General features: G+C 46.0%; 2 protein-coding genes and 1 long non-coding RNA gene across 4 annotated transcripts in view; 1 reads left to right on the forward strand and 2 right to left on the reverse strand.

The window, feature by feature from the left end:
* Nucleotides 1-790: 790 nt before the first annotated feature.
* On the reverse strand, nt 791-9,351 carry LOC125611646 (MLV-related proviral Env polyprotein-like). 2 transcript variants are annotated; one of them, XM_048786926.1, is made up of 2 exons: nt 8,870-9,351; nt 791-3,562 (listed from the first exon to the last, which is right to left on the reverse strand). In XM_048786926.1, exon 2 carries the CDS (start codon nt 3,403-3,405, stop codon nt 1,210-1,212), a length of 2,196 nt encoding a protein of 731 aa, XP_048642883.1. In that variant the 5' UTR covers nt 3,406-3,562; nt 8,870-9,351; the 3' UTR covers nt 791-1,209. The 2 variants fall into 2 exon arrangements, with proteins under 2 accessions (XP_048642883.1, XP_048642884.1); XM_048786927.1 differs by lacking the exon at nt 8,870-9,351 and adding an exon at nt 7,442-7,578 and having other exon boundaries at nt 791-3,551.
* LOC125611594 lies at nt 3,488-9,717 on the reverse strand. The gene is given in 4 exon segments (XM_048786649.1): nt 3,488-3,508; nt 3,552-8,766; nt 8,870-8,994; nt 9,649-9,717. Coding segments are annotated over 4 exon segments (5,430 nt in total).
* A 4,024-nt stretch (nt 9,718-13,741) lies between these two features.
* Nucleotides 13,742-14,409, forward strand: part of LOC125611647 — a 16,067-nt gene continuing 15,399 nt past the window's right edge. The window contains exon 1 of the long non-coding RNA XR_007341885.1: nt 13,742-13,754. This is a non-coding gene — a long non-coding RNA (uncharacterized LOC125611647). The remainder of the gene's footprint in view (nt 13,755-14,409) is intronic.

Below are 14,409 nucleotides of genomic sequence, written 5' to 3' on the forward strand. Positions count from 1 at the left end.
CAGAACCTGATCATATTCATGAGCAAATTGTGGAACTGACTAAATTGAATTAATAGACAAAGTTAGGCTCTGATTGTTAAAGACTGATTTTGCAATATCTACAATGGCTCTTTAATATTCGTGCTGCATCTTCTCATTCCCTGACTGGGAAAGACAATCTTTTGTGAATTTAGTATTGTATACATGAAAAGCATTCTTTTACTTTGCCCAGGTCCTGTAGAAGAAGAGTGTGGGTTTCAGTAGGCAAACTGTAGAATGATACTAGTGTGTCTATCACAGTGATGACTGTTACAGTCCCTTTTAAGTGAAATGGCTCTTCGCACAGTCTCCTGAAAAAGGGAATATCCCCTATTCTGTTTTGTACAATTTGACCTATTTCTACTTCTAGCATGGACCAGAGAAGGATACTGGACCCAGTGAAGCATAATTCATAGTCTGGTTAGTGATCTGTGGTATGGATTGGTACCCCCAAACCAAAATGAACCCAAACAAAACAGAAGTCAACCAGCTTAGTAATAACTGACATTCCTGAGCGACTCAGATTCTTGCTTCCAGGCACCTGAATTGGGAAAGCAGTAAGAATGAAAGCAGAAAGGACTCACAGAGTAAAGCCATGAACCAAAACATGAGGAAGAGGGGTACTGCAGGGGCCATGAAAGTAGGGTATGGGTGGGTTTGAAAGACCCTCCAAGAGTGCCTTCCGTCTGAAGAGACCCGTACCCAAAGGACCAGCGAGACCACTAAGTTCGGATGCAAACAGCAAGAGGTTTATTCGAGTGCACAGGTACCCGGGGCGACAAGCTCTATGAGACTCGCGCGCCCTTGGCTTATCCTGAGGGGTTTATATAGAGCTTACAAGCAGAAGCGTGGATACAGAAGCGAGATGCATAGTTACAGGATCCCTATTGGAGGATTTAAATGAGGTGGGGGTTATAGTTCCTTCTGTTCTCGGAAATCAGATAAAGTTGTTGACTTGACTAGTTTCTGTTCCCTTCCGTTCCCTCTCTGACCAGATGTCTGCCTCTGCACATCCTGTTTTTGTAACGACCTTGAGCAAGCCCAACCGCTGAACTTGCTGACTCTGTTGCCCCTCTGACCTCCTTTGACAAACTATTTTTCAAGCCTTGTTTTATCTGGCACTACTAAGCTAAAGCTATAAGCAGCTGGGTTGGGGAGGGGGGTCTTTCATTCCCCCATTTTCTTTTGGTCCTACGAATGGAATCTTCCATTCATGAGTTCAATTGTATCTGGGTCAATTTGTCCCAGCTGGTGATACTGTTGGGTTAGAACCATGGCTTGAATGACAGTTAGTCTGTCCTTGATGAACTGGACCAGTCGGTTAAGGATACAAGGTCCAAGTACTAAAATTAGAAGGAGAATAATGAGTGGGCCCATAATAGTGGATACTAATGTACTGAGCCAGGGGGATTTGTTGTACCAGCTTTCGAACCATCCTTGTTGGGATTCGAATAACTGCTGTCTCTGTTTGAGTCTTTCCCTGAGCTTGGCCATACTGTCCCTAACCACCCCTGTGTGATCCGCATAAAAGCAGCATTCCTCCTTAAGAGCGGCACAGAGACCCCCTTGTTGAAGGAAAATGATATCTAGGCCTCTTCTATTTTGTAATACTACCTCTGACAGGGAAGTTAGGGATTTTTCGAGAGCTGTGACCGACTCTTCTAATGCCTGGATATCCATGTGCATTGCTTGTTGGAGCTGTTTAAAATGAGAGGTTTGTTGTAAAGCAGAGACCCCTGTTCCTATTCCCGCTGTTATTCCACCTACAGTGAGTCCTCCCAGGAGTAGGGCCAGTGTTAGAGATATTGGTTCCCGGCGGGATCTAGTTACATCTTTGGACTGACTATGACTATAGAAATATTCAGGGGGGTGGTAAATTATGGTGGGCCACAATTCTATTAGTACACAAAAGTCAATGCTTGTATTGAGGACACCTGTTGAGATACATGGGGTTAGCCCTGTGCTGCAGGCCCAATAGGTTCCATTAGGACCTGCCAGATATTGAGTTTCTGTATTTGCTTCAATTGATATGGTCTTGTTGCATAGTCTCTGGTGGGTACGGGGAACTTTTCCTATGCAGACACCCTGCCCGGATACCTCTGACAAGGTCAATCGATGCTGGGGAAGGGAGGTGCATCTCCAAGGAGGAGTGGTATGGCTAGTATAGTTATCCTGTATAGCGACCCCTTCGTAATAGGGAGGCCGCGAGAGCAAGCATAACCAGCATTCTTGGGTCTTGTTTGGGTCTGAATGATTGAGGGCTGTGAATGCCCCTTGGATTAGGCCTAGTAGCCGGTCTCCAGTACCTGGTCTTGGAGCTTGGTCCATCTTAGTTGAGATTCCCTGTGCGGCTCGGGTGAGGCTAGGAGTAAAGTTAGAAGTATCCGGGGGAAGTGGGGAGGTCAGGTTGTGACCATTAGTTTGGGGCCGGGGACCTTTTTCTGGAAAGGGTTCTCTTAACTTCAGTAATGGGGCCTTCTGGTCTGGCAAAACGGGGTTGGGTCCCAGAGGGAGTCGGGGCTCTACTGTTAGTATATGCCGAGTCAGGGAGAACATGGTGATAGGGTCATGCCCAGTCCGGTATAACCGTAACCCCCAAGCTTGAGATCCATCCCAGGTGGCCCGTTTTCCTGCTGGTGTAAAAGTTAGAACTAGAGGATTGCATTTACCTCCGGGGGTGGAGCCCTTGCGGCTGCCTTTGCTGGAATCATAGCAAGCAGACCCATGAGGAGTCTTACCACGTCGGAGGGTGATGTAGTCCCAATTGGATGAGGGGCTCCAATAGACATTCCCAGTGGTCTCACAACCCCATTTGGCACAAAAACCATCTGCGGGTCCCCCACAATTTTTCTTTCGTTTGTGTGATGGACAAACATAGAACTGTTTACTTTGGGTCCCTATGCGTCCCCCGGGGTTGTGACAACCATAACCTGGGAAAGGCTCCTGATCAGAAGGGTCCCAGGTATCTCCTACTAGGTCACACAAGTCAAAGTATAATGTAGGGAAAGCATCTGATATGGTTCCCATCATGGAAGTGATGTTAGCTATTTTTCCTGACATAAGGTTATTAATTACCCAAGTTACATTGTAAACATGATGCGGGCTACCCTGCCCTGTGACCATCCTAAGAAATCCCATCAGCACCCATAGCATTAAGATGCTGTTTCCCCCCGCATGAGTCTTATCTTTAAAGGGTTTGGGGTGCGTTGGACCTTCCATGATGGGGTGTCTGCCTCGGCTGTCACCGGTTTGCCTCCTGGGGTGGACTGTTGGTTTTCTCCAGCAGGGTTGGCGGCTTTGACGTGCGAGGCGTGGACCCAAGATGAGATCCCGTCGACCTTTAGCGCCGTTGGGGTGGTCAGGAGCACGGTGTATGGGCCTTTCCATCGGGGTTCCAAGTTCTTTGTCTGATGTCTGCGTACCCACACTGAGTCTCCTATCTGAAAGGGATGAGGTATCACAGGTGTCTTTAGTTGGTCCTGGTATGCAGCTGCCAATGGTTTCCAGACTTCATTCTGGACAATCTGAAGTGCCTGTAAATGAGCTTTTAGAGAGGGGTTATTAACATGGTTGGCAATGCAGGGACTGTAAAAGCTGGTAATTGGGGGTGGAGCTCCATATAGTATTTCAAATGGAGTTAGGCCAGATGGGCCCGGAGTATTTCTGGCCCGATAGATGGCTAAGGGCAGTAGGAGCACCCAGTCTCTAGTGCCAGCTGCAAGCGTTAATTTGGATAAAGTCTCCTTAATAGTTCTATTCATTCGTTCTACCTGTCCTGAACTTTGGGGTCGGTAAGCACAATGTAATTTCCAATTTATCCCCAACAATTTGGCCACCTGCTGACTTACCTGGGAGACAAAAGCTGGTCCGTTATCTGACCCCAGTATTTGAGGCATACCATACCTGGGAAAGATTTCTTCTAACAGTTTCTTTGTCACAACTTTTGCAGTCTCATGTCGTGTGGGGAAGGCTTCTACCCAGCCAGAAAAGGTGTCCACCAACACTAACAAGTATTTGTACCCATATAGTCCAGGCTTTATTTCAGTGAAGTCGATTTCCCAGTGCATCCCAGGTCGATGCCCTCGTATTCGGGTCCCCAGGTTAGACCTGGTTTTTCCCGCATTTACCTGGGCGCACGCGAGGCAAGAGTTCATTACCTGCTGTAAGAATTTATCTCTCCCGAGTAGATGGTAAGCCTTCTGTTCTCTGTCCAGCAGGATTTTCATTTTGTGGGGACTCAAATGGGTTAATCTATGTAGGAAGGTTACCAGTTCAAGAGTCTGTTGGGCCGGCAGCACAGGTTTTTCTTGATAAATCCAATGATTTTTAGTGGGGTCATAAGAGGCCCCCATTTTCTTTAGTAACTCTGTGTCCTCTCTGGCATAATGAAAAAGGCAGGCGGAGGTTTCGGTTTCCCTTGGGTCTTGAGGGACTCTGGGGGGTACCTCGGTGGCAATATCCTTCGCTGCTTTATCAGCCATACGATTTCCTCTGGCTTCTGGACTTTCCCCTTTTTGGTGCCCCGGACAATGAATAATGCTGAGTCTCTTTGGCAAAAACAGGGCCTTAAGTAATGCTAGAATCTCAGTCCTGTTTTTAATGGTTTTGCCCTCTGAGGTTAGAAGCCCACGTCGCCGGTAAATTTCCCCATGTATGTGGGCAGTCGCAAAAGCGTACCGGCTATCCGTGTAAACGTTGAGCTTCTTACCTTTGGCCATTTGTAAGGCTTTCGTCAGTGCGAGGAGTTCTGCCTTCTGTGCGGATGTTCCTGGGGGTAGGGCCTCTGCCCAAATTACCTCCGTTTCGGTGGTCACCGCTGCACCTGCTTTTCGCTCTCCGTCCTTCATGAAGCTGCTGCCATCGGTATACCAGGTGAAGTCTGCGTCTGGAAGAGGCAGGTCCGTGAGGTCTGGTCGGGTCCCATGTACCTCTGCAAGGATCTGGAGACAGTCATGTTGATCTGGTGATCCTGGGAGTGGGAGCAAGGTTGCAGGGTTGAGAGTGACAATAGGCCCAAAATGTATTCTATCAGTGTCCAGGAGCATGGCTTGATAATGGGTCATCCGCGCATTGGATAACCAACGGTCGGGTGGCTGTTTGATTAAGGTTTCCACCGCATGAGGTGCTAGAATGGTCAGTGGTTGTCCCAGAGTCAGTTTGTTAGCATCTTTAGTGAGAACCGCTATGGCTGCCACCATGCGCAGACAAGGTGGCCATCCTGAGGCAACAGGGTCGAGCTTCTTAGATAAATAGGCCACAGGACGCCGCCAAGGTCCCAGTTTTTGTACTAGTACCCCTTTTGCATAGCCCTGTTTTTCGTCTGTAAACAGTTCAAAGGGTTTGGTCAGATCTGGAAGGCTGAGGGCCGGGGATTCTAATAGGGCTTTTTTTATTGATTTGAAAGCATTTTCATGTTTTTCTTGCCAATCATAAAGAGTCCCCGGTTTAGTGAGAGGATATAGAGGTGCGGCCATCTCAGCGAATCCTGGAATCCAAAGGCGGCAGAACCCTGCGGTCCCCAGAAATTCGCGCAACTGGCGGGAGTTCCTGGGGACTGGGATACTTGTTATAGTCTGCTTACGGGCCTCAGTTAGCCATCTTTGGCCCCCTCTAATTTGGTACCCCAGATAAGTTACCTGTCGCTGACAGATTTGGGCCTTCTTGGCAGAGGCACGATACCCTAGAGTCCCCAGGGTCTGCAGAAGAGCAGCAGTTCCCTCTCTACAGCTTTCCTCGGACCTGGCTGCCAGCAATATGTCATCTACATATTGCAATAATATCAGTGTTGGATGTTGAATCCTGAAGGCAGCTAAGTCCCGGTGGAGAGCTTCGTCAAAAAGGGTGGGGCTATTTTTAAAGCCCTGTGGTAATCGGGTCCAGGTCAGTTGGCCGGACATTCCCTTTTCTGGATCTTTCCATTCGAAAGCAAAGATGGGCTGGCTGTCAGGGTGTAATCTCAGGCAGAAGAAAGCATCTTTGAGATCTATCACTGTATACCAGGTGTGTGATGGTGGCAGTCCACTTAGCAGGTTGTATGGGTTGGGGACCGTAGGGTGAATATCCTCAACCCGCTTGTTGACCTCCCGCAAGTCCTGGACCGGTCGATAATCCCCTGTACCAGGCTTTTTGACAGGGAGGAGGGGAGTATTCCATGGGGATCTGCATGGTACCAGGATCCCTTGGTCTATTAGCCTTTCTATGTGAGGCCGGATGCCTTGGTGGGCCTCTTGTGACATAGGGTACTGCTTAATGGATACAGGAGTAGCAGTGGCCTTTAGGGTTATCATCAATGGTGGCTGCCGGACTGCTAATCCTGTTCCTCCAGTTTCAGCCCAAGTAAGTGGGAACTTTTGTAGCCAAGACAAGGTGTCCTTCTTGTGGGTTCCCTGTGGTTTTTCTAGTTCAAAGAGTCTATATTCATCTTCTAAATTGAGGGTCAGGACATGTAGCGGTCTTCCCTGAGGCCCAGTGATATGGGCCCCTGTGTCCTGGAAGTGTATCTGAGCTCTCAGTTTAGTAAGGAGGTCCCTACCTAGCAGTGGATATGGGCAGTCTGGTACATGAAGGAAAGAATGTGTCACCTTACCGGTTGCCAGTTGTACCTTCCGGTCCGTTGTCCAATGATATCTTTTGGCTCCTGTGGCTCCTTGGACCCATGCCGATCGGTCGCTCAATGGTCCCACAGGATGAGTTAGCACAGAATGTTGAGCTCCGGTGTCCACCAGGAAGGTGACAGGTCGCCCCCCAACATCAAGGGTTATCCTGGGCTCAGGGGGGGGCTCCCGGCCCTGACCGTCCTAATCTTCTAGGGTTAGTAAGGAAGTCTGGGGCCTAAGCTTTCGGGGTCCTTTAGGTCGCTTTGGGCAATCTTTTACCCAGTGACCTTTTTCCTTACAATAGGCACATTGATCTTTATCTACTTTGGTGCCCCGGGGATTCCATTCTTTGATGTCTCCTGATTGCGGTTTATCCTGTCTCTGACTTGACACTACTGTGGCCAGTAATTTGCTAATCTCTTTGTTTCTTTTGCGATCCCTGATATTTTCCCTTTCCTCGGCTTCCCTTCTCAATCTCTCTTCCTTTTCCTCAGCTGTTTCTCTCCTATTATAGATGCGTTCAGCTTCCTTGAGTAAGTCTTGCACCGAGCTTTCCCTTAAATTGTCTAACCTTTCTAATTTTCTTCTGATATCTGGAGCCGACTGCCAGATAAAGGACATGGCCAGATTAGTAGCCTGTCCTGGATCTTCAGGATCATAAGGAGTGTACATACGGTAAGCCTCCTTAAGTCGTTCCAGAAAGGCAGAAGGAGTTTCCTCGAATTTCTGTATCACCTGTTTCACCTGGGCCAAATTTGTTGGGCGTCTTGCGGCCCCATGGAGACCCGCTACAAGCAACTGGCGATAGAGACGTAGGTGATTCCTACCTTCAGCCGTGGTATGATCCCAGTTGGGACGCTCGAGGGGAAATGCAGCATCAATCTCATTAGGCAACTGGGTGGGGCGGCCATTCTCTCCTGGAACATTCTTGCGGGCTTCTAGGATAACCCGCTGTTTTTCCTCGGTAGTCAACAATGTCTGGAGAAGCTGTTGACAGTCATCCCAAGTGGGCTGGTGAGTAACTAGGATAGACTCAATGAGAGAGGTTAAGATAGAGGGGTCTCTAGAGAAAGGAGGGTTATTGTTTTTCCAGTTATATAGATCAGAGGCAGAAAAGGGCCAATACTGTAGTTGGCCATTCAGCCCCGCACGGAGGGGGAATGCTTGGGAGGTAGAGTCTGGTTGTTCTCGGCGTCCTCTCAGCCGTCCGGCGACCGGAGAGGATGCGGGTTCTGTCAAGGGGGCTGGAGGGTCAGTTTCCCGCTGTGAAGTTGGCCCGGAGGCTGATATAGGGCCTTGGTATGGAGGAGGGTCCTCTGCGAGAAGATCCATCAGTAGTTCTTCCCCCGGTGGCAAGACTGGGGGCATTTTTGGTGGCTGTTCATTTTTCTTGGTTTCCTGTAAAGTCTTAGTGAGGGTTGGGTAGAGGGAGGATCGGGGAGGGGTTGGAATGGGGGTGAGGGGAGGCGGAAGTGCTGGAACCGATGGGGGCGGAGGAGCAGTGGGGAGTGAGAGAGGCAAAGGGGATGATTTTGGGGAAACAAAAGGTTTGACCCATGGAAGAGGATCTTTAGCCAGGGCTTCCCAGGTTATGATATACGGGACCTGATCAGGATGACCGTGAGGTCCTGGGTTCATCACTTTTGCTTTCACCTGTAAAATAATATCTAGGTTAAAGGTTCCGTCTTTGGGCCAGCCCTCATAGAGCGCTGGCCATTCGGAAGAACAAAAAGTGATCCATCTCTTTTTATGGATGTCCACGGATTGGTTGTTCGCCGTGTTCTGGACATCTTTCCAATGCTGTAAAGTAAGACTTAAGGGGGTTGTTATAGACTGCCCCATAGTTTGGTACCAAGCAACGCTAAGGACAAAACCGACGAATAACAGACCGACACAAACACAAAAGAGACGCGCGGCGCGGCTTCGGCGCAAAACCGAAAGCAAAAGTTCAGATGGAGACTTAGTTGGGGGTCCGGATCCCCCGTCTCCCAGAAAGACCACGTACCCCTCGGACAGGGGTGGAGCCCCAAAGAGTCCGACTCTGGTCGTGGATCCTAACAGATGAGTCCTTGAAAATCGGACTCCGGACGCCCGTGGAACGTCTTCCAGGGCTGCAGGAGCGAAGTCCGAGCTCGTCAGCTCCTTCAGCCTCCTGCCAGATTCAGATTGACTCAGCTGAATCACAGAAAACTCAGATTCGCAGCGCGATAGACAGACAGACAGATAACAGTGAAATCATAGGCTGGCCAGCTTACCTCCCGATGGCGGGTCGGTGGTCCCTGGGTGGGGGTCTTTGATCCCGGACGAGCCCCCAAATGAAAGACCCTCCAAGAGTGCCTTCCGTCTGAAGAGACCCGTACCCAAAGGACCAGCGAGACCACTAAGTTCGGATGCAAACAGCAAGAGGTTTATTCGAGTGCACAGGTACCCGGGGCGACAAGCTCTATGAGACTCGCGCGCCCTTGGCTTATCCTGAGGGGTTTATATAGAGCTTACAAGCAGAAGCGTGGATACAGAAGCGAGATGCATAGTTACAGGATCCCTATTGGAGGATTTAAATGAGGTGGGGGTTATAGTTCCTTCTGTTCTCGGAAATCAGATAAAGTTGTTGACTTGACTAGTTTCTGTTCCCTTCCGTTCCCTCTCTGACCAGATGTCTGCCTCTGCACATCCTGTTTTTGTAACGACCTTGAGCAAGCCCAACCGCTGAACTTGCTGACTCTGTTGCCCCTCTGACCTCCTTTGACAAACTATTTTTCAAGCCTTGTTTTATCTGGCACTACTAAGCTAAAGCTATAAGCAGCTGGGTTGGGGAGGGGGGTCTTTCAGGTTGAATTTATAGGAAAATAGAAATACAGAAGGAGAAGGTAGGGGAAAGAGAGAGGAATGAACAAGGTAGAGAAGAAGGAAGCAGGGAGAAAGTAGGAGGGACATGTTAGTGATATGCGAGAGTCAAAATGGTGGATCTTTTATAGTGCCATTTTGGACTCCAAATATCTTTTTAGTTTTTTTTTTTTTTTTGGCCATGAAATACTGTTCTACTAAGGTTTCTGCTCTTTTTAATGGCTGAGTCATTGGCTATGTCTTTACTTCCTAGACACATTTGCTCTTTCACTAAAACACCTATTAGTTGAGGTAACTTGAATAGATTTTAATAAAACTAAAACCAATGAAAGACAATGAGTTCAGAATTAAGAAATCATGGTTCAGCAGCAGCTTTAAAGGACTTAACATTCTGAAAGAAAAAGCTTGACATGACAATGAATAGGTTGGTCATTCATTCATTCTTTCATTCATTCAAACAATATTTGTTGAGAACCTATTATGTGCCAAGCACCATTAGAGGTAGTAGCAATATATTATGACTAGCTGGGCATAGTGGCACATGCCTGCAATCCCAGTGGCTCAGGAGGCTGAGTCAGGAAGATCACAAGTTCAAAGCCAGCCTCAGCAATGGTGATGCACTAAACAACTCAGTGAGACCCTGTCTCTAAATAAAATACAAAATAGGTTTGGGTATGTGGCTCAGTGGTTGAGTGCCCCTAAATTCAATATCTGGTCCCCCCAAATATATATATGTATATGTATATATGTGACTAACCAGTCTTTGTTTCAATGAAGTTTAATTCTAGCGAGGTAGACAGACCATAAGGAAGTTAAACATCATACAGAAAATACATAACATGATAGACACCATGCCAAAGCAAGATAAATGGATGGACTGTGAATGACAACTTTAGATAGTGTAGTTAGGGAAGGTTATCAGAAGTGATAATGATTTTTTAGTAGACACTTTAAATGGGGTTGGTGTCATGCAATCCCTAAGGTGAGAATATAGTTTTTATTTCAGATTGCCACATGTTGGGGGAAAATATAAATTGTAACTTTCTCAAATGAGATAAATCAGGAGAATAAGGGAAACAAAACCATGTCATATGAGGAAAACTTCAAGATATTGGCAATGTTCAGCCTGGAAGAAATAGGGCTTAGGAGGAACATGACAGATTTCTTCAAAAATTTGTCTGTGAAAGAGGCATTAGATTTGCTCTGATTGGATTACTGGGTAAAAGTTATAGGGAGATAGCTGATCAAAGATGAAATTATTTTATGTTTTGTTTTGAAGCATAGGAAGACTGATCACTTGATAATGAAATTGAGGGGATAAAAGTATCAGATGAACAGTCATACAGGATAACTTTTAAGACTGAAAATCCTCAATTCTATGACCTTTAAGAATGATGAAATTATTACCTCACAAAACATCCCATTCCATGGCCCTATCCCTGTAGATGGAGAAAGTAATGTGGATAACATAATCATCTCCAAAAAAGGAAGGTAGAGTTCCATATGGGATCTATTTCTCAACTTGTTAACAAATTCACTAATAGAATCCTTCTCCAAACTGGGCAACTTCCTCTGCCATTCACTTCCAAGGGCCAGTAGGCAAGTTTGATCAATTGCTTAGGAAACTGACCAAGCTTTGGACAAATCATTTGGCAATGAAAGAATACATATTTTCCGGCTCAGGGCACTGCTTCCTATGGTTCTGGCTTCTGAGTTTCCACTTCCCACTTTGATATATTTGGTTGCATAGTTTTAGGGGAATCATAACTTAGTCCAGGAACTTGGTCCAACCTTGAAGTTCCAAGAGACTGGGCCGACTTCCTCACTTTCTCTTCTTGCCTCTGCCACAGGAAATTCATCAAAATCAAAAACCCAGTGAGAACTTCTTCCTGCCCCTGATGTCTCAGAAAAAAAAGTTAAGATCCAGACTAAAACCAATCTTCCCTATGAAACAGCTAGATGATCCTACATCCAAGCGAGAACAATGGTTTAGGTGAAATTCTGGCTCTTTTTTTTACTTAATTTCTTTCCTATCTTTTCCTTATTTGTGTTACTGTCTCTTCTCTATACAATTTAACAAACTTGAAAGGGGGCTCCAAGGGGCTTGGGATAAGGTTGTATGAAAAAGGGGGCAATAAGAATGCTTGTCACAAAATTTTGATTGTGGGGAACATGTCTAATAGCTTCTCGACATGACCTTCAACTTCATTTCCATGCTAATGGAAGAGAAACAGTAATGCATAACTAAAGCTTTCTACTGACAAAGACTTCAAGAGTGAAGGAAAGTGCTGTATTCTAATCTGTGTTTTGAGGAAACCAAAGACATGGACCCTTAGCACAAGTTAAGAACTATAGAATTAGAGCAATGTGCTATGAGAACAAAAAGACAAAAGAAGTTCTATTTGAAATTAGTTACTGGAGCAACCTTTATCTAGTTTGCAGAGAAGAAAGAGATTTTGAAGTTACTTCCAAGTTAACTTGGCACCAATGGTTATGGTGCTAAGTAATATAAATGTCCCTTGCAGCTGACTAATACTGCCTCTCTGTCCCTATGGGCAGTCTCTTGGCATTGTCCCTTCTTCTCCCACAGAATCTCTGAGGATGTAGCCAACTTTAAAGTGACTGGTACCATTAACCCCTTGCCCTAGGGTCTACTAAATGAACTTCTGTTGTTGTCGTTGTTAAGGTTTTCCACTGACAATGACTTCAAAAGTGAAGGAAAGTATTCAAAAGTGTTTGCTTTGAAGAAACAGAAAAAAATGTACCCTCAGCTCAATTTTGCTCCAGTCTGTGAAAGGGATATGAGGAAAAATGGTAAGCTCTTTTCTCTCAATGCAGTGGTTTACTGAACTGAGATGTGGGCTGGAGGTAGAACCTATAGGGATTAAGAGATATGGGCAGATTGGCACCTGTCATGGTGGTTCTAGACATTGTTTTCCCTTGTAGCAAGGAAGCTGAGAACTAAAAGAAGTTTAAATCCTCAAATTTCAAGAAAGCACTAGCAGTTTTTTCCAAACTCTATCATCTACCACTTTCATAGTTTTTGACATATTTATGTATTATTTGTTCCATTATTTACTTAGCAAAATCCTTCCCCCACCCTTTGGCTGATGGGGATTGAACCCAGGGACTACTGGTGCATGCTAGGCAAGCACTCTACTTCTGAGCTATACCCCAGCCTAAGGATTTAAAATTTTTTGTCCTGTGAGCATGGTGGTACGTGCCTGTAATCCTAGTCACTCCACTGGCTGACACAGGAAGGTCAGCCTGGGCAATTTAGTAAGAACCTGTCTCAAAATTAAAAAGTAAAAATGGCTGGGGAATGTAGCTCAGTAGTAGAGCACCCCTAAGCCCCTGAGTTCCATCCCTAGTACTACCAAAAAAAAAAAAAAAGTCCTAAATACTATATCTGTTTTCAGTCCCAGAATATTTCAGATGTATAAGTATCTTTTCTTTCAAGAGAGAGACTTCACCCGGAAAGTATGGTTTGAGCTTTATAAGTCAGATAATATAATAGTTAATATAGTCCATTTAGTCAAGTCGAAGTGAAATCTTAAATGATACCATATGTAGGATAGAGGCAGTTCAGCTTAAATCCATATGTGGGGGAATTTCTCTAGAATCTAACCTAGATTAGAATTCCTCTAATTTTGCAAGAGCACCCAATTTACATTATAAAGAGAACTCTTTAATATCTCAGTATGTAGCTTCTCTTTAGATTTAGGGTGACTTTTCAGTTTTCCTAATAAAAACACATAAATAAAATCAAAGGATACTTAGTTTGCTTTTGTACATAAAGTCTGTCATGATGCATTTCCTATACAAAAATGAATCTGCTGGAGAGTTGAACCAGTATTTTCACTTAAAGCAAAGGAACAGCTAATATCTCCTCAACCCTCCCCCCCCCTATAATGCCCCTTGTTTATCAGGCATCCAAATCAGGAAAGAGTACACTTAGAACAGTTTGGGGGGAAGCTGTGAAGTTTAATTAAGGAAGGTAAGAGGTCAACCATAGGACCTGAACCAAGGTGAGGGCAGTTTGGAATAAGCGTACAGATTCAAGGGATATTTACAAGGCAAAAAGTGTCCAAAAGTGGGGAAAGGCAGGAGCAAGAAGATCCCACGATAGAAACTTGCAAAGAACAGGTGGAGATTGAAAAAGAGCCTGACTAAAGTGGTATCACTGAAGCCAAATGAAGCAAAAGTTTGTCACAGTCTCAGACAATAGAACATACATTTTGAGTAAAGGCCTTTTATGCACATGAATGAGTGCATGATAATAACTGTGACTGAAGTGTCAATATAATTGCAGAGGAAATCATTTAAAAGGGGTGGGACCAGGCAAAGAAGATCCTAAACTGGCAATATACTTTAAACTGGGTTTTGATGAAGAGTAAGGATCCAGAATTATAAAGAAGGTTGGAAATGATAGTTACTCTTGATAAAGAGTAAAGATCAGGTTTCTGGACCTTCCGTGCCACTCAGTAAGTATTCCTCTACTACTTTTGGAAATGCACATTCACCAAGGTGTCCTGTGCTTTGTCGTAGTTTCCAAGAAGTCTGTGAATGAAATGCTGACTCCCCAGATGCTTTGGGAACCACTCACACTTTCATCGCTGCTAGAAGAGAAGCCCACCAGAATCGTGCCAGGGGAAAGCTCCTTCCGCAACGGAAAGGCTCAACAGTGGATTATCAAAAATGCCACAGTCATTAAGTGAAAAAAAACCTCTTAAGGCCTCCCGCCTAGTTCTCCAGGGATAGGAGGAGTCTGCAGAAATCGCTGACCAAATAAAATCACAGTGCAGCTGCCGCAGGCGTGGGCTGCGGAGGCGCGAGCTGGGTGGGCGGGACAAGCCCCTGGGGCAGCGCCTGGCCCCGCCCCCGCGCGGCCAGGGAGGGCGTGGCTACGTCCCCAGGGGGCGAGGAAGCTGGCCCGAGTGGCGGCCGCAGG

This window comes from Marmota marmota, unplaced genomic scaffold (assembly GCF_001458135.2).
Source record: "Marmota marmota marmota unplaced genomic scaffold, marMar, whole genome shotgun sequence".
NCBI classification, from domain to species: Eukaryota; Metazoa; Chordata; class Mammalia; order Rodentia; family Sciuridae; genus Marmota; species Marmota marmota.